General features: G+C 47.8%; 2 protein-coding genes and 1 long non-coding RNA gene across 5 annotated transcripts in view; 2 read left to right on the top strand and 1 right to left on the bottom strand.

The window, feature by feature from the left end:
• LOC308578607 overlaps positions 1 to 23,366 on the top strand; it is a 135,494-nt gene that overhangs the window by 108,457 nt on the left and 3,671 nt on the right. The gene's annotated exons all lie outside the window — the stretch shown is intronic.
• SOWAHD (sosondowah ankyrin repeat domain family member D) lies at positions 4,543 to 10,324 on the top strand. 3 transcript variants are annotated; one of them, XM_081179056.1, is made up of 2 exons: positions 4,543 to 4,670; positions 8,598 to 10,324. In XM_081179056.1, exon 2 carries the CDS (start codon positions 8,761 to 8,763, stop codon positions 9,781 to 9,783), a length of 1,023 nt encoding a protein of 340 aa, XP_081035182.1. In that variant the 5' UTR covers positions 4,543 to 4,670; positions 8,598 to 8,760; the 3' UTR covers positions 9,784 to 10,324. The 3 variants fall into 3 exon arrangements, with proteins under 3 accessions (XP_081035182.1, XP_081035181.1, XP_081035183.1); XM_081179055.1 differs by having other exon boundaries at positions 4,555 to 4,685; positions 8,592 to 10,324; XM_081179057.1 differs by having other exon boundaries at positions 4,646 to 4,670; positions 8,592 to 10,324.
• On the bottom strand, positions 15,812 to 19,178 carry RPL39 (ribosomal protein L39). Its single transcript, XM_081179098.1, has 3 exons — positions 19,029 to 19,178; positions 18,162 to 18,265; positions 15,812 to 16,051 (listed from the first exon to the last, which is right to left on the bottom strand). Exons 1-3 carry the CDS (start codon positions 19,155 to 19,157, stop codon positions 16,003 to 16,005), a joined length of 282 nt encoding a protein of 93 aa, XP_081035224.1. The 5' UTR covers positions 19,158 to 19,178; the 3' UTR covers positions 15,812 to 16,002.

The raw sequence follows: 23,366 nt of genomic DNA, 5'->3' as shown, positions 1-23,366 counted from the left end.
ACAGAGGTGTGACTAGCACCTTCACCAAACAGCTTCACCCAAGATGCACCTCTTTATCCTAGTCTTGGACCACTAAGGTACTTTTTTTCCTGGGACTCACCTCTATAAGCTGGAGTTATATAGACCCCAACCCATTGGAGCAGTTTCATGTGTTTTACCTTGGTAGTGGTTTTATTTTGTTTTTTTAAATAAGTGCACATTCTATTGCTGTAACCTGCCCAGGGACCTTATGGTGAGGGGCAGGTAATAAATCTTATACATAGGAATTAGCTAAGTGCTAATGGGTTCAGCACAATAAGCAACTCCTTAGCAGTGCATGCTTCCTTGGAAGTAAGTCCCATTAAGTCAAATTAGACTTACTACTTACCTTTGCAAGTGACAGTGATGTGTTTAGGATTGCAACATCAGTTTCATTTAGGAATAAACGGATCACACACTACCCCTAGTGGATATCTCAAGAAATGCTTAGGAGAAGATGCAGACTGGAAAAGATACTGCTTTTATCTTCCCTATAATTAATGAGAAGCAGATTTTTAAAGTTCACATCTGCCTATCGGGCAGCATAAGGGAAAACTGAATGCTTGTATTCTGTTTGGTCAGCCTAAACTGGCCTAAAAATCATTGATTTTAACATACTTTATGTCTCTCATTTGCAATAACCAATATGGTAATAATATTCTAGACCACAGTGTTGCAACTTCCATTGAGAAAGCTGTGTTGGCTGGTTGCTGCAGAACCTAAGATTCTTGTGATATCGGAAAGCTGCAGTCTTATAAAGCTTAATAATAATAATAATTTATTATTTATACCCTGCCCATCTGGCTGGGTTTCCCCAGCCACTCTGGGCGGCTTCCAACAAAATATTAAAATACAATAGTTTGTTAAACATTAAAAGCTTTCCTAAACAGGACTGCCTTCAGATGTCTTCTAAAAGTGTGGTACGGTAGTTGTTTCTCTCTTTGACATCTGGTAGGAGGGCGTTCCACAGGACGGGTGCCACTACTGAGAAGGCCCTCTGCCTAGTTCCCTGTAACTTGGCTTCTCACAGTGAGGGAACTGCCAGAAGGCCCTCAGCGCTGGACCTTAGTGTCCGGGCAGTACAATGGGGGTGGAGACGTTCCTTCAGGTATACTGGACCGAGGCCATTTAGGGCTTTAAAGGTCAGCACCAACACTTTGAATTGTGCTTGGAAGCGTACTGGGAACCAATGAAGGTCTTTCAAGACCCATGTTATGTGGTCTCGCTGCCGCATTCTACATTAGCTGCAGTTTCCAGGTCACCTTCAAAGATAGCCCCACATAGAGCGCATTGCAGTAGTCCAAGCGAGAGGTAACTCGAGCATGCACCACTCTGGCAAGACAGTCCATGGGCAGATAGGGTCTCAGCCTGCGTACTAGGTGGAGCTGGTAAACAGCTGCCCTGGACGCAGAATTGACCTGCGCCTCCATGGACAGCTGTGAGTCCAAAATGACTCCCAGGCTGCACACCTGCTCCTTCAGGGGCACAATTACCCCATTCAGGACCAGGGAGTCCTCTACACCTGCCCGCCTCCTATCCCCCCAAAACAGTACAGTGGTACCTCTGGATACAAATGGGATCCGTTCAGGAGCCCTGTTTGCATAAAGAAGCGAACACAACCCGCGTCTGCACAGGTCACGATTCACCGCTTCTGCACATGTGCTTGTCGTCATTTTGACCATCCGTGCATGCGTGAGCGGTGAAACCCAGAAGTAATGCATTCTGTTACTTCTGGGTCACCGTAGAGCGCAACCCAAAAGCACTCAACCTGAAGCAACTTCAACCTTAGGTATGACTGTACTTCTGTCTTGTCAGGATTCAACCTCAATCCATTAACCGCCATCCATCCTCCAACCGCCTCCAGACACACAGGACCTTCACCACCTTCACTGATTCTGATTTGAAAGAGAGGTAGAGCTGGGTATCATCTGCATACTGATGAACACCTAGCCCAACCCCCCTGATGATCTCTCCCAGCAGCTGCATGTAGATATTGAAAAGCATGGGGGAGAGGACAGAACCCTGAGGCACCCCACAAGTGAGAGCCCAGGGGTCTGAACACTCATCCCCCCCCAACCCTCCCCCACCAACACAGCACAGGAGGAAGGAGTGGAACCACTGTATGACAGTGCCCCCAGCTCCCCGCCCCTCTAGACAGTCCAGAAGGATGTTATGGTTGATGGTATCAAAAGCCGCTGAGAGATCCAGCAGAACTAGAAAACAGCTCTCACCTTTGTCCCTAACCCGCCAGAGATCATCGACCAGTGCAACCAAGGCAGTTTCAGTCCCATGATGAGGCCTGAATCCCGACTGGAAGGGATCCAAATGGTCTGCTTCTTCCAGGTGTGCCTGGAGTTGTTCAGCAACCACTCGTTCAATCACCTTGCCCAAGAATGGAAGATTTGAGACTGGGTGATAGTTGGCCATATTGGCCACATCTAAAGATGGTTTTTTAGGAAGCGTTTGTATGACCGCCTCTTTCTGCAGGTCTGGGAAGGCTCCCTCACGGAGGGAAGCATTCATCACCCCACGAAGCCCATCACCCAGCCCTTCCCGGCTAGCTTTTATAAGCCAGGATAGGCAAGGATCAAGGAAACAGGTGGCTGGTTTCACTCATCCAAGCAGCCTGTCCACATCCTCAGAGGTAACAGATTAGAATTGATACCATATTAACTACTGGGATAGCTCAGTTGGCAGAGCATGAGATTCTTAAGCTGAGAATCACGGGCATGAACCCCCACATTGGGCAAAAAAAAAAAAATCCTATTGCAATGTGTTGGATTACATGACCCTCATAGTCCCTTCTAACTCTAAAATTCTATGATTCTATGTTAAGTATATTGTTGTTATTAGTTTAGCAATCCCCATTACATGCATTACGCATCCTCCTCAAGCAGAACTGGTTTCCTGCATTAACAGCAGGCAGAATTGATTTGCAGTGGTGCAAAAACTCTGCCCCACCAGACCTACCTAAGCCCAGCATGGGGCCTAACTTGGTGCACAAGGCAGTCTCCCTCCGAAATATACCCACCAGCCTCACACCTAAAATCAGGTAAGCACCATGGCTCAGTGGTAGAGCACATGTCTCACATGCAGCTGGCCCAAGGTTCAGTCCTCCAGCATCTCCAGGTAGGCCTGGGACTGTTCCCTGACTGAAGCCCCTGACAGCAGCTGCCGGTCAGTGTAGATAATACTGAGCTTGGTGGACCAATGTTCTGACTTGGTATATAAAGCAGCTTTCTATGTGTCACGTGTGGTGCCAGATGTGGAGCAGGTAAAGACATGTCTGCCAAAGGACACTCCTGATTGTTCTTTGTTTGGCCACTGTCAAACAGCTGATCAGGAAGGGATTAGCAGCGCTAGGAAGTCCCCCACTGAGAATCGCTGGCCCCTATCTGCGCTATATAGTTTAAAGTAGTGTGATAAAGTAGGGTGCTCACTGGTAGGACAGATCGTGAAGCTGAGGCTCCAATACTTTGGCCACCTCATGACAAGAGAAGACTCCCTGGAAAAGACCCTGATGTTGGGAAGGATGGAAGGCACAAGCGAAGGGGACGACAGAGGACGAGATGGTGGGACAGTGTTATTGAAGATACCAGCATGAGTTTGACCAAGCTGCAGGAGGCAGTGGAAGACAAGAGTGCCTAGCGTGCTCTGGACCATGGGGTCACAAAGAGTCGGACACGACTACAGGTAAACAACAACAGTGTGATAAAAATAGGCTTCCTCCAAAGAATTATGGGAGCTGAAGTTTAGGACGTGGTGTACTGCTGAGAGTTGCTAGGAGACCCCCTGTTGCTAGGAGACCCACTCATTCACAGAGTGGTTTCACAATCCTCCTTTCCCAGGGAACTCTGGGATTTGCAGCTCTGGGAGGGGAATTGCCTCCCAGCAACTCTCAGCACCCTGAGCAAAATGCAGTATCCATGATTCTTTTTCGGAAGCCGTGGCTACTTAAAGTGGTACCACGCTGCTTTAAAAATGCATAGTGCAGATCGACTCTCCGGAACCATAGAACGAATCGGCCCCGGACTGTAGACTAGATAGGTAAGCAACCCCTAAACGGTTTTTAAGGTGACAGTCCATTTGGGGACCATTGTCCCTGGATAGGGGCAGGCTTTGGTCATCTTTGGTTTCCAGCGAGAAGTCAAAATTTGGCGCCCCCAAACGGATCTTCTCAGTTATGGGTCTGTTCAATTTTGCGGGAGAACCATCCGCACCGCCCTAAATCCGACTTCTGCAACTCCGCAGAAGGGGAGATGTACAGCTGCGTCCGGAGACCACCACCCTTTTGCTTCTCCCGGAATAAAAGATCGCTGGCTGTTTAAGTTTCTCGCCATGCGGAAGAACGCAGTCAGCATCACATGCGGCGGCTTAATCTATCCCAGCCAATAGGTCGAGAGCAAAGGTCACGCTGTTGCTTTTCTGCAGCGCTTCGAAACTCACCGATGGCAAACTTTGCACAAAGGAACTCCGAAGAGGCGCTGGCTGGAGACTGCGCTGAGACGCGGAAGGAACATTAGGCTCAGAAGGGGAGGAGGAGCCCCGAGGGCGGCTGCGCCTCTGCAAGGTGCCCCAGCGGCTTCCAAGCTGGGAAAGGCCTGGGGAGCACCTGGTCCGAGCCGCTGCCCCCCCCCCCCGCCACCCTGCAGGTACGCTTGGAAAAGGTAAAATGAAAAGCGTTGGGAACTTCCCCGCCCTTCCCAAACTGCTTCCTCATCCTTTACTGGAATAGCTAGGACTTTCTAGGGGGGTTTCTTTTTCAGAAGCCCCCAAAAGAAAGTGTACAGGTGTCTAAACGTCAGCACCCAGGAAAGGTAGTTCGAAGGCTAAGTGGAACATGAGACGGTGGTTTTTCATGCAAGACGCCGGATCATTCTCGCGCTACGCTGAAGTCAGGGCTTTCGTGGCAGCGTCTCAGAGTTCGTTTTACAGACGGTCGCGTCAGGGTATGAACTTCAAAAAGTTGCCCCTTGGGATTCCCCAGAGAAACTCGGGGAAAGCCATCGTTCCCCGTCTTTGGGAAATGCTACTACTATTGGCAAGGGTCATAATAAGGGCAGCGCCGATTCGGGGTATGCAAGCGGGTACCCCGCACAGGGCACGAGCCGAGGAGGTGCGTGCGTGCCCCGAGATCTACCTGCGGGGGAGGCATCCTCATGGTCTGAGCTGCTGCAGCTGCGGGCCTCTTTGCTTCCTCCTCCCCTCCCCTCTCTTGGTCCCTGCTGCAGATAGGAGATTCGCTTTCCCTGACGAGGCGCAGGTGGCACTTGGGGGAGTGAAGCTGCAGCCAGGTCACAATCCTGCGGGCGCTTCCCGAATCGAGGGTCAACGGTGGAGACGAGCTGGCTCATGCACCCTGAGTGCGCGGTGGTGTGGGGTGTGTGTGTGTGGATTTTGTCCTCGCTCATGGTGCCATATTACCCAAGTTCGCCTCTGATAAGGGTTGCCAAGCATTTTGAACACAAGGATAACCACTATTAATATAAATGCTACATATCAGTTCATCCACGTGTAATTCCTACTACAGAAGTACAGTAGATTCAGTTTAAAGCATGGCTTTCTCCCACTTTTTATCCTGCAGTCACGACATTCCTAGGTAGAAATGAACAGCTTGAGGGTATCAAAAGCATTATGTTGTATGTTCATTACATGGGTGAACATTGCAAACTGCTCTGCCTGCATGTTGTTGAATCCACACCTAAGACATTCAAGCTCAATTTGTGTGTTGGGGTCATGCCCAGAGCATATGAAATAAGTGCAAAGGATGGTGCCCTTGAGTAGGTGCAGAGAGCATTTCTTTCACCACTGAATCATAATAGCTTGTGTTTGGACTGTTGGTGTGCCACTATGCATTAGCACAGTGCAGCAAGAGAGAGCCAAGAGGTCTGAATTTAGGCCATTTACACATAGGTAGCCATAGGCAAACCAATATACTTGAGCTTAAAAGGTAAAGGGACCCCTGACCATTAGGTCCAGTTGTGGACGACTCTGGGGTTGCGGCGCTCATCTCACTTTATTGGCCATGGGTCATGTGGCCAGCATGACTAAGCCGTTTCTGGCGAACCAGAGCAGCGCACGGGAAACACCGTTTACCTTCCCGCCAGAGAGGTACCTATTTATCTACTTTCACTTGGACGTACTTTTGAACTGCTAGGTTGGCAGGAGCAGGGACCGAGCAATGGGAGCTCACCCCGTTGCGGGGATTCGAACCACCAACCTTCTGATCAGCAAGCCCTAGGCTCAGTGCTTAACTAAGCCCTTAGTTAGCTGTAATATGGAAACAATTAAAGCAGGCAATCTGGTTCTGTCTCTTGGGTGTTATGTTGGAGGAGTAAGACAAGTGGGAGGCTATAAGGGCTGCTTTTCTTAACTACCATAAAGTTATGTCTGTGTGAGTTATTACTGATTAGGAGGAGCTGCTTTAAAAGAACAGCAGCCTACTTTACAGGGCTGTTGCAAGGACAGCTAAAATAAGAAGGGCTGCCCAAACAGAGGGCATTTGCATGGAGACTTGAGTTCCAGAATCTTTCTGATGCCCCCCAACAGAAAAATAACCCTGAAAGCTGCTATGTTGGCTGAGGAAAAAAGTCACAGATCAATAATCCCTGTTTATCCAAACTACAGTGGAAAGGGAACAAAGGAGAGACAACTGTGTTTGCATTTTTAACACTTTTGACAATTGGAAAAGAAGTGTCAGAAGCCCATTTTAAAAAATATTTTAAAATCAGACCAGAATTTGCCAAAGTGTTTGCCAGAGGGTGCTGGTGCTGCCAGGTCTTTTTCATCTGCTGAAATAGGTCTGAAATCAATAGAATAGGAGGGAGGGTGTGGGGATGGGTGTGTGCAGATGTGCCCAGGGCCCAAAACGCTGGGCAACCCCTTGAAAAAGATGTTTGTTTCACATTGAATGCCTGTGTACCTCTCAAAATGTGTCTCAACAACACCAAGCAAAAGCAAATTCATCTCTGGAGGAAAAGAAGTGGGTGTTGTTCTTTTTGGCTCTGGAATATTTAACGTGTATGTCTCTGACAAACAGGTTTTAGATTCCCCAGAGTTTCCTGAGAGGAGGAATTGATTATTGAACCACTCTGGAATTCTAGCTCTGCGAGGGGGAATAGAGGCTCTCCTAAGCACTCCCACAGCCCTTAATGAATATACACTTTCCATCATTCTTTGGGGGAAATCCATGGGTGTTAAAAGTGGTACGATAATGCTTTCAATGTATAGTGCAGATTCAACCAATGACAGTGTCTTACCAGTATGACAATATTTCACGGTGTTTGACTTACAGAAACAGTCAAATTTCAAATAACTCTATATATGATGAATAAGCACACATCCCACCAGGGAATGGCGTAATAAAATCTGAGCCATCCTAACTCAGAATTATGTCTCTAAACACCCTGATCATTTATTGGAGAAAGAGTCCAAGTATGCTAACAATGAGAACTATTTCTTGAAAGTGGTCTCCAGAACCACCAGTCTATTGTATGCTCCATTGAAAAGACACAGTGTATATCTAACAGCAAGCACTCATCTATACAATGCACAGTATATATTTTCACTACCAAGTATTGAATGCTCTGCAAATGCACACCCGCCCATGAACATATTACAGTATAAAGTAAAAAGCAAAATGGAACGAAAGGTTCAAAAATGTGAAGTAGAGAAAGCTTTACTTTGCCAAAGGCTGCATTCCTATGCACCCTTATTCAGAGGGTCTTCTGAATAAGGTCATTCAGTGAGACTTACTTCTGAAAAGACATGCACTGGATTTCACTGTTAATTAGATCTGGCTGTGATAAATTTTGCACTTTGTCTTGCACTTAGCACAGTCTAATCTAATTAATTCCTAATCTTAATTAAGTACATCCAGTGCCTCCTGCACTCTATCTTAATACAAACTGCGGGTTTGCAGCACAACTCCCCTCTATCTCCTGTTTGTCTTACAGACCAGCCTAAAGAGGAGTTCTGGAGTCTGGACTCCATGCAATTTTGCTCACTAATCTGTCACACTTTAGTTGGTTCTAATGAATGAAGAACTTCCTGTGCTGCTGGGTTGTTTTTCTTCAAATGACCCAATCTTGCCGCCAACCATTGTTGTGAGTTTCAAAAACCTTATTGTGTAGAGGCGACAGTGGAGCAATAGAAATCTGCACTATACATTTAAAGCAGTGGCACTTTAAATAGTCATGCTCCCCCCCCAAGGAATCCTGGGAAATGTAGTTTGTTAAGCGTGCTGAAAGTTGTTAGGTGACTCACTTAATTCCTTCACAGAAGTACAGTTCTCAGAGTGGTTTAACAGTCAATCCCTCTTCCCAGCTAACTATACAAATTGTAGGAATAGGGGTCTCCTATCAACCTTCAGTACCCATAACAATCTATCTCTCTGTGCTGCAGGTATGCATACAACCTTAAAGACCATTGCTTAACAATGGCAGTGTAGACTTGCAGTGGAACCCTATCCTTCTCTGGCCAGACGGTTGCTGCTTGCAGTTGTCAGTTTCGCAATAAGTGTTTTCTTCCTCCTTTGTAACTAAACTAAAGTTTCTGTTCCCCTTTGCATGCAGAATCAGGAAACCCTGCAGCACTGAGACCTCAGGAGGAGCTTCCTTCTTATCTACACAGGAAAGCAACACATTGAACATGTGGCTCTTCCAGAAACTGACAGCGACTTAACGGGAGAGTCAGGAAAAACCCAGGGACTTTGGGGGATCGGTGCACTCTGGAGGAGACGACATGGCAGAAAAACAAAGGGAAGATCGCTTGGAAGAGGGACAACAGGTGCTTCCAGGTTTTAAGCCATGCATACAGGAAGACGCCACCCGTGCTCGGCCGCAGACTGCTATTGGCAGCCAGTCTCCCAGGCCCAGCAGCCGGGCTGAAAGCTTAATTCTCCGACGAGGACAGTTGTCCAACTTCAGCAGAAGCATGAACAGGTCAAGCAGGCGTTCGGGGAACTGGGCAACGGGGGTGGACACAGCCAGACTATCAATGGGTTATGGTAGCACGAGAAGGAAGGGACTGAAGGATAAGCTCTTCCAAAGCAGCCAGGCCAAACCTATGTGGGTGACAGCTTCCCATCAGGAGAGCGTTGTGCTGGACACCCAACCAGATCAGGAACCTCTCATGGATGGGAACACTGATGACTTGTCCTTAGCTCTGGATCCAGTGGAGCACGAGTGGATGTTGACTGTCGCCCAAGGAGACGCAGAGAGCATCCTCAACTTACTGGCCAAGGACCCCAGCCTGCTCTCCAGGAGAGACTTTGTGACGGGCTTCTCTGTCCTCCACTGGTTGGCCAAACATGGCCGCCATGAAGACTTGATTGAGGTGATTTCTTTTGCGGAACGGAATTGCTACCCATTTGATGTCAACATGCCCTCAGCCAGTGGCAGACTAACCCCTTTGCACCTGGCTGCCCTCCAAGGCCATGAGATGGTCATCAAAGTGCTGGTGGGAGCCTACGGAGCCAATACAAGCCTTCGGGACCACAACGGCCGCAAGGCATGGCAGTACCTCCGAGCAGATGCTTCCAGAGAGTTAAAGGAGCTCTCGGGGGCTTGTGAGGAAGACCTGGCCCAGCTAGGAACTGGAAACGCCAACAACAACTGTGCTCCATCAGCACGAGGTGGAATTGGCATGTTCAAGGGGGACAGCAAGGAAGCCAAGGGCAGAGGACACAGCCAGAGGGCCACGCCCAGACTGTCTTATTTCAGGAACAAGTTCAGACAAGCCATTGCGTTCTTCCAAGAGCGTTAGATGCCTGCTCTGTGGTTGAGGCAGTTGGACCTGTTGGCTGTGAGTGGACTGTAATCAAAGCCATTAAATGAGAGGGTGGGACTGTAGAAGGAGGAAGCACTGGAGGTGGCTGTTGTGAGATTGAGATATGTCGCCAGAGGGGGATAGCTTCAGCAAACCTGCCTGCGTTTGCTTTTTGGCCTCAGGTATGAGATCCAAGGCCTGAAATTCGGAAGGAAGGGGAGGGGAAGGGGTGACAAAGGGGATTGGTGTGACAAAGTGGGTAAGGCTAAGTTTGGGGAAACCCCTATTTGTCTCCTTGTTCCCCAGAAAGGAACCTGCAGATAGGGGAGGGGGTGACACAGGGGATTGGTGTGACAAAGTGGGTAAGACTAAGTTCGGCAAAGCCCCTATTGGTCTCCTTGTTTCCCAGAAAGGAACCTGCAGATAGGGGTGTGCATGCAGTGTGCTCAAAGCAACTGTAATTCTGCACTAAGAAAAATAAATTCTGCAACCTGTGCAAGGTTTGCTCCTGTGGAAAAAACCTGCGTATTTTTCTCTTCTTTCTTTCATATTCCCAGAAAGAGAATAGGGTTTGCTAACAACTCTTAGCACCCTCAGGACCCTAGCTTATTCCCACATTGCAGGGGGGTTGGACTAGAGCAGGGGTCAGCAAACATTTTCAGCAGGGGGCCAGTCCACAGTCCCTCAGACCTTGTGGGGAGCCGGACTATATTTTGGGGGGGAAATGAATGAATTACTATGCCCCACAAATAACCCAGAGATGCATTTTGAATGAAAGGACACATTCTACTCATGTAAAAACACGCTGATTCCCAGACCGTCCATGGGCCGCCTTTAGAAGGCGATAACTTTCAGGGTGACTCCAGAGGATCATTCTCTGTTTCAAATAAAGGACTGGGGTGTTGGAGTCGGGGAATCCTAGCCAATTTGAAGGCTGTTTGTCTCCATCAGATACAAGGGGGCACATAGACTTCCTCTCAGAACTTGACAAGAACCAACTCTGAGATGCTTACATGTGTATGTAAAAAAAAGGACCATTCAGACTTCTAGCACTACACAGCTTATGAAGGAGGTGATGGATAGAGAACCAAACTAGGGAGACCTGCAACAAAATGCAGTATGGTGTGCTCCTATGTGCATCTGCAGCCAGCCACACCCACTTTCAGTATACTCCCTTACAGTCCCTACTTCCCAACACTTTCTCTACATTGTGGCCACAGAGCTCTGTCACCATTAGGAAATTGGGCTTCATTCTGGAGCTCAGTTGGCCCAGCTCTGTGATGTCTGAAGCATCGGCTGCATCATCTTCAAGTACTACATGGTCTTCACTTTGTTCCAGGTGAGTACTCCTCACAAGGTGAAGCAGAATTGTCTGTAGCAACAGTTCTCAAAACTCCTTCCCTCCCCAGCATGGACCACTTGAAAATTGTTTGGGAGTCTTCCTTAATAGGGACGCGGGTGGCGCTGTGGGTTAAACCACAGAGCCTAGGACTTGCCAATCAGAAGGTCAGCGGTTCAAATCCCCGCAACAGGGTGAGCTCCCGTTACTCAGTCCCAGCTCTTGTCAACCTAGCAGTTCAAAAGCACGTCAAAGTGCAAGTAGATAAATAGGTACCGCTCTGGTAGGAAGGTAAACGGCGTTTCCGTGCGCTGCTCTGGTTTGCCAGAAGCGGCTTAGTCATGCTGGCCACATGACCCAGAAGCTGTACGCCGGCTTCCTTGGCCAATAAAGCGAGATGAGCGCTGCAACCCCAGAGTCGGCCACGACTGGACCTAATGGTCAGAGGTCCCTTTACCTTTACCTTCCTTAATAATCTTCATAATTAAGAGCATGAGACTCTTAATCTCAGGGTTGTGAGTTCGAGCCCCACGTTGGGCAAAAAGATCCCTGCATTGCAGATGACCCTCATGGTCCCTTCCAACTCTGATTCTATAAGCAACTTCAGTTGAGCGGATCCCTCCCTCTTTGAGCGCCGTTTTGGCTACATAAGGATATGAACTCATAGATGAGTTTGCTAATACATAGGAAATTACAGCAATTTGCTGTGGTCACGATGGCTGCAGCTGAAGGGAGTCTAACAACATCAACCCCTCCTTAGTTGCCCTTACCTTAAATCCTAGCAGAATGCTAGGAGCTGGGCACATCCAAGCAGCTCAACAAGAAAGGAGAACTAATTTAACAATGAAAGGAACTTAACCCCTCAACTCAGGCAAATGTAACAGAATCAGGAAAAGTAATGGCAAGGGCACTAGACTGCTGCTGCTGACACACCCACTCACATTAAAAGGAAATAGTCCTTCACACAGCATATAGTTCAGCTATGGGAATTCGGTCCCACAGGAGGCAGTAAGGTAAAGGAAAAGGATCCAAGGACAGTTAAGTCCAGTCAAAGGCGACTATGGGGTTGCGGCGCTCATTCAGGCCAAGGGAGCTGGTGTTTGTCCACAGGCAGCTTTCTGGGTCATGTGGCCAGCATGACTAAACCGCTTCTGGTGCAATGGAACACCGTGACAAGTGCCAGAGCACACGGAAACGCCGTTTACCTTCCAGCCTATTTATCTACTTGCACTGGTGTGCTTTTGAACTGTTAGGTTGGCAGGAGCTGGGGCAGAGCAATGGGAGCTCACCCCATTGTGGGGATTAGAACTGCCGACCTTCTGATCAGCAAGCCCAAGAGGCTCAGTGGTTTAGACCACAGCTCCATCTGCAGGAGGCAGTGGTGATCACCAACTTGGGTGGTTGACCACTGTGAGAACAGGATGCTGGACCTAGGTGAACTAGGTCAGTTTTTCCCTAACTTGGGTCCCCAGCTGTTTTTGGACTGCAATCCCCATCACCCCTGCTAGATAGGGATGATAGGAGTTGCAGTCCAAAAACAGCTGGAAACCCAAGTTTGGGAAACACTGGACTAGATGATCCAACATGACTCTTCTTACATACTTATCCAAATGAACTAATAGCAATGTACACACCAGATTGTTGTGTGATTTAGTTGTTTTGGGAGCTGCATTCTTCCCAAAAGGATGTACCAGACAAACAAACCTTTGAGGGGCAGAAGGAAACAAGAGACTTGCCTCCAGTACCTATTTTCAATGTAAGCACACTTCATCTGGAAGGCTCTCTAGGTCATACATTAATGCACTCTTAAATTTGCCCATTTTCCTGTTCTTCCGATCCAATAAGCCAGCACACATCTTTACAAACTGGAACTGGTTAACATCAGACTTAACTCCAAAGTCGGCTAGGAGATCTAGGCTGAAGAGGGAGTACATCATTATTTATCATTCTTCATCTTTAACTACCCATTTAATTCTGTCAGAATTTAATTTATACATTTCCACCTACAATATGGCATATGTGATTTATTAAGATCAGGGGTCAGCAAACTTACCGCACCTCGGGCCAGTGTCTCCAGTGCTGAGCATGCGTTGGGCTGGAGGGCGGGGGAGCATGTGTCCTTACGCATGCGCACACGCTATTTCTGGGTCAAAGGAGCACCAGAAATAGCTTGTGCACACGTGCACGGGCCTCCTCCGACATGGATGTGCACCGGAAATAACGCTTGCACGTGCGCAAATAATGCTTGCACATACGCACAAACTATTTTCGGTGCTCCTCCGACCCGGAAGTGGGCAGCCGCGCAGCGCAGTGCTGATAAGAGCGGGCGGCGGCAGCAGGGGTCGCTGCGGGCCAGATAAACGAGTCCCTCAGGCCTTAACTGGCCTGTGGACCTTAGTTTGGGGACCCCTGATTTAGGTCCATCACGTTTGGCATGTGGTGTTCCATGCTGTGTCTCAAAGACCTTGTGTTTTGTTCCTTTGTTGTCGTCATTGCTTTCTTTATACAGTTAAATCTCCTGGCACTGTAAATACAAAACTTACAAGCTCAACAGAAACCAGAAAGCTATTTCCTTGTACAGCAGCCTCTCCACTGTTTACTCTGCTTAACAGTACAATATTGACAAGATGCATTGATTGCCTTCTGAGAACCTACAGAGTTCAACCAGCCTTTTTATTCTTTCTTCCCCTAAATGCTATTTGAGAAATACAAAATAAGTTTTAATAGAATCAGGTTATGTTTTCTTTTAAAATATATTGAGCCAATCCAGGCAGGGTGGGGAGAGCTAATTCCAGGGGTCTGCAAACTACGGCCCGGGGGCCGGATGCAGCCCCCCTGGCTTGTAATTCTGGCCCACGGACTCTGCCACCTGCTTGATCAGTCCCCGCCCACTGTGGACACCTTGCTGCACGGGGACTGACTTCCGTGACGCTGGCACAGCTTCTGGGCAGGCAGTGATGCTGGCATGGCTTCAGAATCTGAAGCCGCGTCGTTTGGATTTGCATGCAGGAGAGGTGACGGCACGGAGCAGAATGGAGGCTGTGCTCCCGCTTCCAGCACCTGAATGGGGCTTTCCCCATGGCGACAGTGTGTACTTGGCAAGGGCGCCTGGCTTCCCCTTGGCCTCCTCCTCCTCTTCTGCCATTGCTGCTCCTGCTGCTTCTCCTCCTCCCCGATGCCACTGCGCCGGCCACAACCCCTTTCTGGGCAGGTAGGATATGAGGAAGAGGCACTGCCGCCATTGCAGGTAACTGGGCTTAGGCCTCAGGTGCGGGACTGCTCTCAGTCTCCCCACGGCAAAGCAGAGGGGATGATTGTTGCAAGATTTGTGTGGCGCTTGCACAGAGCCAGCGATTATGCACGCAGAGACCTGTCACAATATTGTGACTGTGGCGTGGTGCGCACTTACCCAGGAGTTGTTGCGCTTTGGTGGAACGTGATGGCAACTTAACTTTTATGCAGAGGGCAGGCCCGCTGGAATGAATGGACCCAGGTTAGGCATGGCCACTCATGTCAATGGGTTTACTCTGAGTAAAAAATAGGGGAGCGACTTCCGCATAAATAATGCATTTTAAAAAAATATCCAGGCCACTGACAGTGTTTGAGGGACAGTGAACTGGCCCCCTTTAAAAAGTTTGAGGACCCATTGATAACTCCACAGGCAATACCGTGAAGTCCCACTGGAGGTTTTAAAGAGTTTAGATTTGTAAATTACATCAACACCAAAAATATTACCAAGTGGAAAAATCATGAGGATTAAGAAATGTTATTTCTGTGGCCAGATATTAAATTTCTGAGTGCATGCCTGTGAATGCATTATTTTGTGTGTGTGTATGTGTTCTCCACCAAAGTGAATTGGAAGCCTTTAAAAAAGCCCTTATTAGAAGAGCAGAGGTTGGGAAATTTTGGCTCTCCTGATCTTGCTGAATGACAACTCCCATCATCTGTGACCATTGGCCATAGGGCTGATGGGAGTTGTAGTTCAGCAGCACCCAGAAAGCTTTGTTTCCCATGCCTGAATTGGATCACCAGAATTTTGAGAGTACTTTCTTGTATATCATATAAAGTATTTTATATAATTCACATAATCCCCTGCCTCAGCTTGTCCTTGCAGTGTTCTTCTCAGATTCTCCCAAGAGTTTTTGGCAAGGGTTTGAAATTCACTGGTACAGCACAGGTGTTGCATGCTAAAAGTTCTCTGGTTCAAGCTCACATCTACTCCATGGCTTTTCAAAACTCTTCCCTTTTTTTGGTTCTTTACTGGTTACATCTGAGGTGCTCTATCCCACCTCTACGCATTTCTGCCCCCATTTCCAGCTTTTGCTTGGTACTTCCTTAGCCAAAGCCAATGGCATTCCAATCCCACTTCCAGCCGTGGACGGCGATTGTCACTGGGTTTTTTTTTTTTTTTTGCCAGCTTGTTTCAAACTATTCACCCACCAAGACCCAGTTGGAAATTCTCAGCCTTCAATGCAATACATGCCAATTTCACAGCTATTAGCCTTTTGTACTGCTGCCAGCTCCCCTTGTGTGTAGCAAGTATAAACAGTAAATCCAACCAGAAGTTGCTAATTCGCTAGACTATGTGGAATCTCATATTTATTAATGAGCTTCTCTCTACTGGCAACAAGAATTCAGCCAGTACGCATGGGACTGAGAACCAAAAGACATACGCTAACACAATGCTTTTCATCCTTCAGTTTTTAATTCATTAATATTTGTAATAACAAATATTTTTACAAAGGGGGGAGACTGCACAGCACAAGACAGAATTCCAGCCCTGATAATGTGGCAGGTTGGTAGGAAGAGACCATTCTGGCGCTTGAGAGTTTGTGGAAGATTCAGGGTTGTGCCGGGAAGATTGGAGCTGCTTCTCTTTACAGGCCGAGCTTCGTCCTCCTCCAGTGTCTCCTTTTGGAGTTGTACCTAGAACAAAAGGGACATGATTAGTAAGCAAGGCACAGCTCTGTCTCTCCAGCAGACCAAAATCCCAGGCTGTGTTAAGCAAATAGTAAGCAAGTGAACCGGCCACCCCTTTGCAAATTGCATATGGCACTTTTCAAAGGGACCCACAGCTGTTAGCAGAGGGAAAGTGTGACTTTCCCAGAGCCATTTGTGCTCCCCTGCTCCCTCTCACATGAGCACATATTAATATTGTACTATATATGTGAGATAATTTCAATAATTCAGAAGGTACTTAAACACACATGCACATACCCAAAACCCTATGCACTGAGTACTGCTGCATTTCCTATTCTAACAAAATTATAATTTTTAACCAAAATAGTTTTACATTATGGGAGAAAATAAGTTTAAATTCTAAACTTAGAATTTAAATATTTTAAAAATACTACTTGTGTGATTACCTTCCTTTTCCATCCTAATTAAGCTAACAATTCCCCTTCCTGTAGCAGAGGCTCTTAAGTACCAGCCTACTTAATTGAATGGGTGTGGGTGAATTTTAACTAAAGCTTTTGACTTACCTATTAGAAATCTGAACCAATGTCAACTGGTGTGAACTTAAAAATGAGTCTAAAACATCAGCTTTTGGGGTCTGGCAAACCACAAAGAAACTACGGGTGTTTGGAGAATGGCACACATGTGTGTAGCAGGCTTTGGGAAAAGGTATGGCAAGAAGGCAAAAAAATATGCACACATTACGCATCACTGACTACTACCTTTGTCCATGCAGCAGTGGCACCAAGCTGTGGACAGAGTTGTACTGATGGAGTTATCAATCAGTAGTTCTAGCCACTGAAAGTCTTCATGGCTTGTTTTTGTGGGGAAAGCATTCCTTATTATTGCACAACATAAATTCTGATTTTAATTCCTTTTGAGAGGGCTGGAAAGATGGGACTTCTGAATTATCTTTCACTGATAGAACCTGGCCTAATAAAAACACAGCCCTTTATTCACAACCATAGAGGCATTTCCCCTAGAAAAAGCTTCCATTGGTCATTTTCACTGGAAGTGTTCATGTTGTTCGGAGCTTTCCTTGCACACCTGTCACTGCTAAAAAGGGAGTCTGATTTCACCAGAACAGGTGAGATCGATTCCTAAGTAACAGAATTGCTCTCAGCAGGGACATGGCAGTGCTCCCACAGAATGAAGCACTGTAATTGCAGCCTGCTTTGGGAACACACTTTATCTGGAAAACTCACCTCTGAACAGCTGATATTGGAGACAATGCTCAATGATTCCAACACCACAGCCAAATTATAGCTAGTGGGTAGGTATGGAAAACCCATCATGCTCAAAGGAGGCGTAAAAAGAAACAGTAGGAAGAGAAAGTGTTGTAGCAAGAAAACACACACACACACACAAAAGATCTGGGAAAAACTGAGTAAGAATGGACCCTTTAACGCTGAGGTTCTAGGGTATGTCAATAGAGACCTTCAAATATAGCAGGCCTGCCAAGTCACACAAGGGGTTGGTTCTGGGAGTCCATGTACAAAGGCAAAATCATGCGAAGTCAGGAAACCCCCAGAACCCCAACCCCCCTGCGTCTCTGTGCAGCGGGCCTTTCCCTCTGCGAAGGTTGCACAGTATCTTGGATGGCCCCTTCTGACCCCTCCCCCGGCCAGGCTCTCCATGTATTTGTGGCAGGACCACTGCAGTAAAAGGTTCATGTGAAGGTTAGAAAACGAACAAAAGATGTAAGCTGGAAGTTCAACCAACCAACAGAAAGTCCTGTTGCCAATAAAAGGAAAGCACTAAAGAGAGTTCACTGTGGCATTTACTGTTCAATCAGCCAAGAAAGAAACTCATGGCTGCTTTCCTTATGGGCAAAGGATAGCATCCAGCGCTTTCAGAAAGATCATGCCCGTGGTAAAGAATCAATTAGCATATAAGTTTGTAGGGGACAGGATTCTCCATTGAGTACACTTACACCAGGAAGTGCAAGCATGATGCAGTATTCCAAAGCAGATGAATGATAAACCACCAGGAGTGGGTATTTCCCATCCACAAAAAGTCCAAGGGAGCTAAATGCTCCAGCAGGACCCCAGTTTCCATGCCTGGAAGGCAATCCCCATACCTGATTTTATTGCCAGTTTTCATGCGGATCCATTGCGGAATGGGCCGGTTCTGCTTCTGCTTCTTAGCAAGAAACCGCTTGATTTTGAAAGTTTTGTGGGAAGACTGGCAGGTTGGAAAGAAAAAATAAGGAGTTTTAATTATTATATCCCACCTTTTCCTATTGGGGGCTCAACGCCAATGCTCAGAGGCGGTAGAAGATGCCAATAATCAACATCTGGAGGGCCATAGGTTCCCTATTAGGCTCCACTGTTAGACCAGGGAGGGATTCCCTTTCTGCACTACATATTTACAGCCCTGCTATGCTGAATGAAGCGGTCGGGTCTTCCCCAAAAAAGAATCTCGGGAGCTGGGGTTTGCTAAGGTTGCTGGGAGTTGTTTAAACCACGTTAGGAATAAAAGCTCTCCGAGGGGAACAGGGGTCTCAAGCAAGGCTCAGGCATCCTAAGCAAACTACAGCACTAGGATCCTTCTGGGGAAGCTGTGACCGTCTGGAGTTGCGTGATGTGCCGCCAATTCTAATAGCGCAGTTGGGGCGAAGGGGAGGCAACTCAGCCCAAAAGTTTACACGGCGAGCTCCTCAATCTCTCGGAGTGCAACCTACCTCTCGGGGTTGTTGTGAAGATAAAAATATTATGGGATATTGGGCCTGCCGTCCTTTCCCTCCCATCTATTTTGTACTGGGCTCCCCCCGCCTCCCCTTGCAATGAACGAACCAGGATATCAGGGAACCCTTCCCCTCCCCCAAATAGCTACTAGACTTCTGGGGTTTGGACGAGGATGGGCGTTTCACACTAATTCTACGCGGGGTGACATGGGGATGGTTAGCAAAGCTGCCCCAGCGGAGGATGGCAACGGATTAACTTACCATACTGAAGCACCACGAACCGCTCACCACAATGGCTACAAGCGAAAAGAGGAAGAGGAAGCGGCGCAGAGGCTGATGGGGGAAAGAGGCGGCGTCAGGAAACGGTGCTAGATGGCCTCCCGGGTACATACGCGGAAGTGCCGTCAAAAGACGGCAGCGCCCTCTGGCGTCTCAGAAGGCCGTTGCAGGCTTCCGAGCGAACACGTGCGTGTTTATTAAAAAGTGTGTTTTGAGCTTTGCAATCCTTAAAGCAGTGGTTTCATTCAGTGTGCAGTGGCACCTTGGGGCGGGGTGCTTTGAAGGATGGTCATGGGTGACGCAAGCAACACTAGCCTCTGTCCCTCTTTCCTTCCCTCCCTCCTCTGATGCCCTCTTGCATCTCTGCCCCCCCCCCGCTTGCACAGCTGTTTGTTGTAGCAGCCCGGCTACAAGCTCCCCAAGTGAATGGTACCTCTGGGGCTGGCCAGGGGGTGCTGGTTGCCAGGAGATGAGTGTGATAGGAATTTTGAGGTCTTAAAAGGTAAAGGGACCCCTGACCATTAGGTCCAGTTGTGGCCGACTCTGGGGTTGCGGCACTCATCTCGCTTTATTGGCCGAGGGAGCTGGCGTACAGCTTCCAGGTGATGTGGCCAGCATGACAAAGCCGCTTCTGGCGAAGCAGAGCAGTGCATGGAAACGCCATTTACCTTCCTGCCAGAGCGGTACCTATTTATCTACTTGCACTTTGACGTGCTTTTGAACTGCTAGGTTGGCAGGAGCAGGAACCGAGCAACGGGAGCTCACCCCATCGCGGGGATTCGAACTGCCAACCTTCTGATCGGCAAATCCTAGGCTCTGTGGTTTAACCCACAGCACCACCCACGTCCCTTTTTTGAGGTCTTAGATACATGGTAAAGTTTGTAAGTGTACCAACCAAGCACGTACATAGATCAGCGCAGGTAGACCGACCTGAAACCATTTTGATTCCCAAACTGACCAAATGTTTTCCCTGCAAGAAGGGAGGGGGGGTCGGGGAGCCTTCCTATTGTCTCAGGAATTGAGTAATCAGCATTTTAATGGGTGACAGACTATCAGGAAAGGCAATCAGATAACCTGGCAAACAGGAAAAACAACATTCAAATTTCTATTTTAGACCGCCTTTTCTGTGATGTAGGTATGATGTATCTGGGGGGTGGTCTTAGGTTACACCCCTTCTGTGATGTATGATGTTTCTGGGAGTCGTCTTGATCTACAGGGTGGCAATTTCAAAAGTCGATATAAGGCCTTGCATGCCATTGTTCGGGGTTCCTCCTCCCTCTTGTGTGGGGTGAGTGAGGATCCCGTTGCAACAGATCAATAAAGATCAGGCTTACTAGCTGCTTTTCAATATTCTCTGGTTGGCCTCTGTTATTTTCTCCTACCAATAGGGAACATACGTAAGGACTCTATATGGGCTCTTGGATATCCCATAAGGGAAAAGGGCAAATTTTTGTTTACAACATGAGTAAGCAAGCAAGTGGGTAAGAGAACCCAGCCAGCTAGTTTGAAAAGTGCTTGAGGCTTTGAGGCCTGGCTGGGGGGGGGGGGGAGGGATTCACAAACAGCTTTTTTAGGGTAACCTAACTGACTGTCCCCCTTCAGACCAATCTTTGCTGTTGGGAATGGACAGAGAAGTGGGAGACCAGGCTGGCAGGCACTGTGCTGGCCTTTCTTGTGCTTGCTGTGTGCAAAGTCTGCCTGGGAGCTGAAGGGGAGCCTTTCCGCTGTGCAGGCCTTGTAGCACCTGCTGCTGCCACCCAACATAAGGTGCTGGCCTCACGTTCACCTCTGGCCAGTCTCTGCTGGGCCACTAAGGCTGGGGGCATTTTCTTCCCAGCCCCCTGTGGGGCAGTGTGAGGAGGCACCTCTCACAAGGCACAGGCAGCTGAAATACAGTCATGCCTCTTGTTACGTTTGCTTCAGGTTGCATGCTTTCAGGTTGCGTCCCACGGGGACCTGGAAGTACTGGAAAGGGTTACTTTCGGGTTTTGCCGCTCACGCATGTGCAGACGCGCAAAATGACGTTACACGCATGTGCAGAAGCGGCGAATCGTGACCCACGCAGACACGGGTTGCGTTCTGCTCATGTTGCGAACAGGCCTCTGGAATGGATTCCGTTCGCAACCAAAGGTACCACTGTATATAATTGTTTAAAAGCAGAGGATGACTCCTACTATAGATTTGGGCTTGCAGCAGCTAAAGCAGATAAAAGATGGCCTGTTAAGTGAATCCTCAAAAGGAGAGGTGGGCAGCCACTGGATAAAATGCAGCTGCTGCTTTACTGCAGCCCAGCAAACTCAGGCATTTAAAAACAAAGCTTTTAAAATGCTAAAATACTAACTAACAAAAACCAAGATAAACTGTGGAGCTGCCTCTAACAGGGTCGTCCATGTTCGATGCGTTGGTACTTTCACACTTACAAATAGGTCTAAAATGCTAATTGCTCTACTTTTTGCTGTATTGCAAGGGTAATAAACTCACTTAACTTTCGAGAAGTCAAAAAACATGGGTCTTCACAAAGTCATGGCGTATAAGCAGCTGAAATACCATTGAGCAAGTTAAGTGATTTAAATACCTGGGCATTTATATCCACTATAAGTCTGGCTGGGTAACCTGCAGAAAATTTGCTATTAATGCTGCAAAAAGTAGTGTGTCAGTGATCACTCATTTCCATTATTCCAAAGGGAACCAGTATGTTCCAGCAGCCCTGAGGGTATTCAACGCCCTCAACTACTGTTCAACACAACAAGTGCATGGTATCCCAGTTTGAATAAATGCCTTCAACCAGGCTACCGAAAGACTTCAATCAGTTTTCCTCTGAAATTCCCCCCCCCCCGGCTATTCTTTGTCTAGAAATAAACCAAAGGCTTTTAGAAATTAAAACATGGCTGCTATGATACCCAGCTCTACCTCTCTTTCAAATCAGAACCAGTGAAGGTGGGGAAGGTCCTGTGTGCATGCTTGGAGGCAGTTGGAGGATAGATGGCAGCTAATGGATTGAGGTTGAATCCTGACAAGACAGAAGTACTGTTTTGGGGGGACAGGGGGCGGGTTGGTGTGGAGGACTCCCTGGTCCTGAATGGGGTAACTGTGCCCCTGAAGGACCAGGTGCGCAGCCTTGGAGTCATTCTGGATTCACAGCTGTCCATGGAGGCACAGGTCAATTCTGTATCCAGGGCAGCTGTCTACCAGCTCCACCTGGTACACATGCTGAGACCCTATCTGCCCGCGGACTGTCTTGCCAGAGTGGTGCATGCTCTAGTTATCTCCCGCTTGGACTACTGCAATGCACTCTACGTGGAGCTACCTTTGAAGGTGACCTGGAAACTACAACTAATCCAGAAAGCGGCAGCTAGACTGGTGACTGGGGGTGGCCGCAGAGACCACATAACACTGGTCTTGAAAGACCTACATTGGCTCCCAGTACGTTTCCGAGCACACTTCAAAGTGTTGGTGTTGACCTTTAAAGCCCTAAACAGCCTCGGCCCAGTATACCCGAAGGAGTGTCTCCACCCCCATCGTTCTGCCTGGACACTGAGGTCCAGCACCGAGGGCCTTCTAGCGGTTCCCTCATTGCAAGAAGCAAAGCTACAGGGAACCAGGCAGAGGGCCTTCTCGGTAGTGGCGCCCGCCCTGTGCAACGCCCTCCCACCAGATGTCAAAGAGATAAACAACTACCTGACATTCAGAAGACATCTTAAGGCAGCCCTGTTCAGGGAAGTTTTTAATGTGTGATATCTTAGTGTATTTTTGGTCTTTGTGGAAGCTGCCCAGAGTGACTGGGGAAACCCAGGCAGATGGGCGGCGTACAAATAATAAATTATTATTATTATTATTATAGCATTTAAGTTTTGTTTGTAGCTGCATTACAGATCTGAACCGAATAGTCTTCTTGTGGCCATGTTAGCTCAATAACAATCATCAGGATGATTAAGGAGGATTGAGAACAAAATTAGACAGATAGGAATCCCATTAGACTCCTAATGTACTGCTTATTGGAAAACCCTGCATTTGAGATAATTAAATGCAGATTGTTAAGACAAGGAATTTAAAGAATTTGGTAGCCTAATCAGGAACAGCATCTGTGCAAGTTTGGAGATGTGCAATGTGAATAGCCAATGGCAACTAATATCCACCACCCAACCAACCCAAACCAACACATACCACTCACAGAAACATTGTGCCCGAATCAGTTGTGAATGTTCTTTTGCATTGCCTCTTGTGTTTAGACAATTCGATCCAAGTTCATTAATCAGTTGGCTGTTAGCAGGAGTGGCAGTCAGATGAGTGTAAGGTAGCCTTCCTAATGTTTACCCAGGG

This window comes from Podarcis bocagei (assembly GCF_964188305.1).
Source record: "Podarcis bocagei genome assembly, chromosome: Z".
NCBI classification, from domain to species: domain Eukaryota; kingdom Metazoa; phylum Chordata; class Lepidosauria; order Squamata; family Lacertidae; genus Podarcis; species Podarcis bocagei.
Note: the sequence above shows the minus strand (reverse complement) of the source record. Positions and strands in the feature narration are given on the sequence as shown.

Coding starts and splice junctions, on each gene's coding strand:
- RPL39 (XM_081179098.1), bottom strand. CDS start 19,157: ATGTACCCGGGAGGCCATCTAGCACCGTTTCCTGACGCCGCCTCTTTC. Junction 18,266..19,028: donor GTTCGTGGTGCTTCAGTATG/GTAAGTTAATCC, acceptor CCAACCTGCCAG/TCTTCCCACAAAACTTTCAA. Junction 16,052..18,161: donor AAAACTGGCAATAAAATCAG/GTATGGGGATTG, acceptor CTTTTGTTCTAG/GTACAACTCCAAAAGGAGAC.
- SOWAHD (XM_081179056.1), top strand. CDS start 8,761: ATGGCAGAAAAACAAAGGGAAGATCGCTTGGAAGAGGGACAACAGGTG.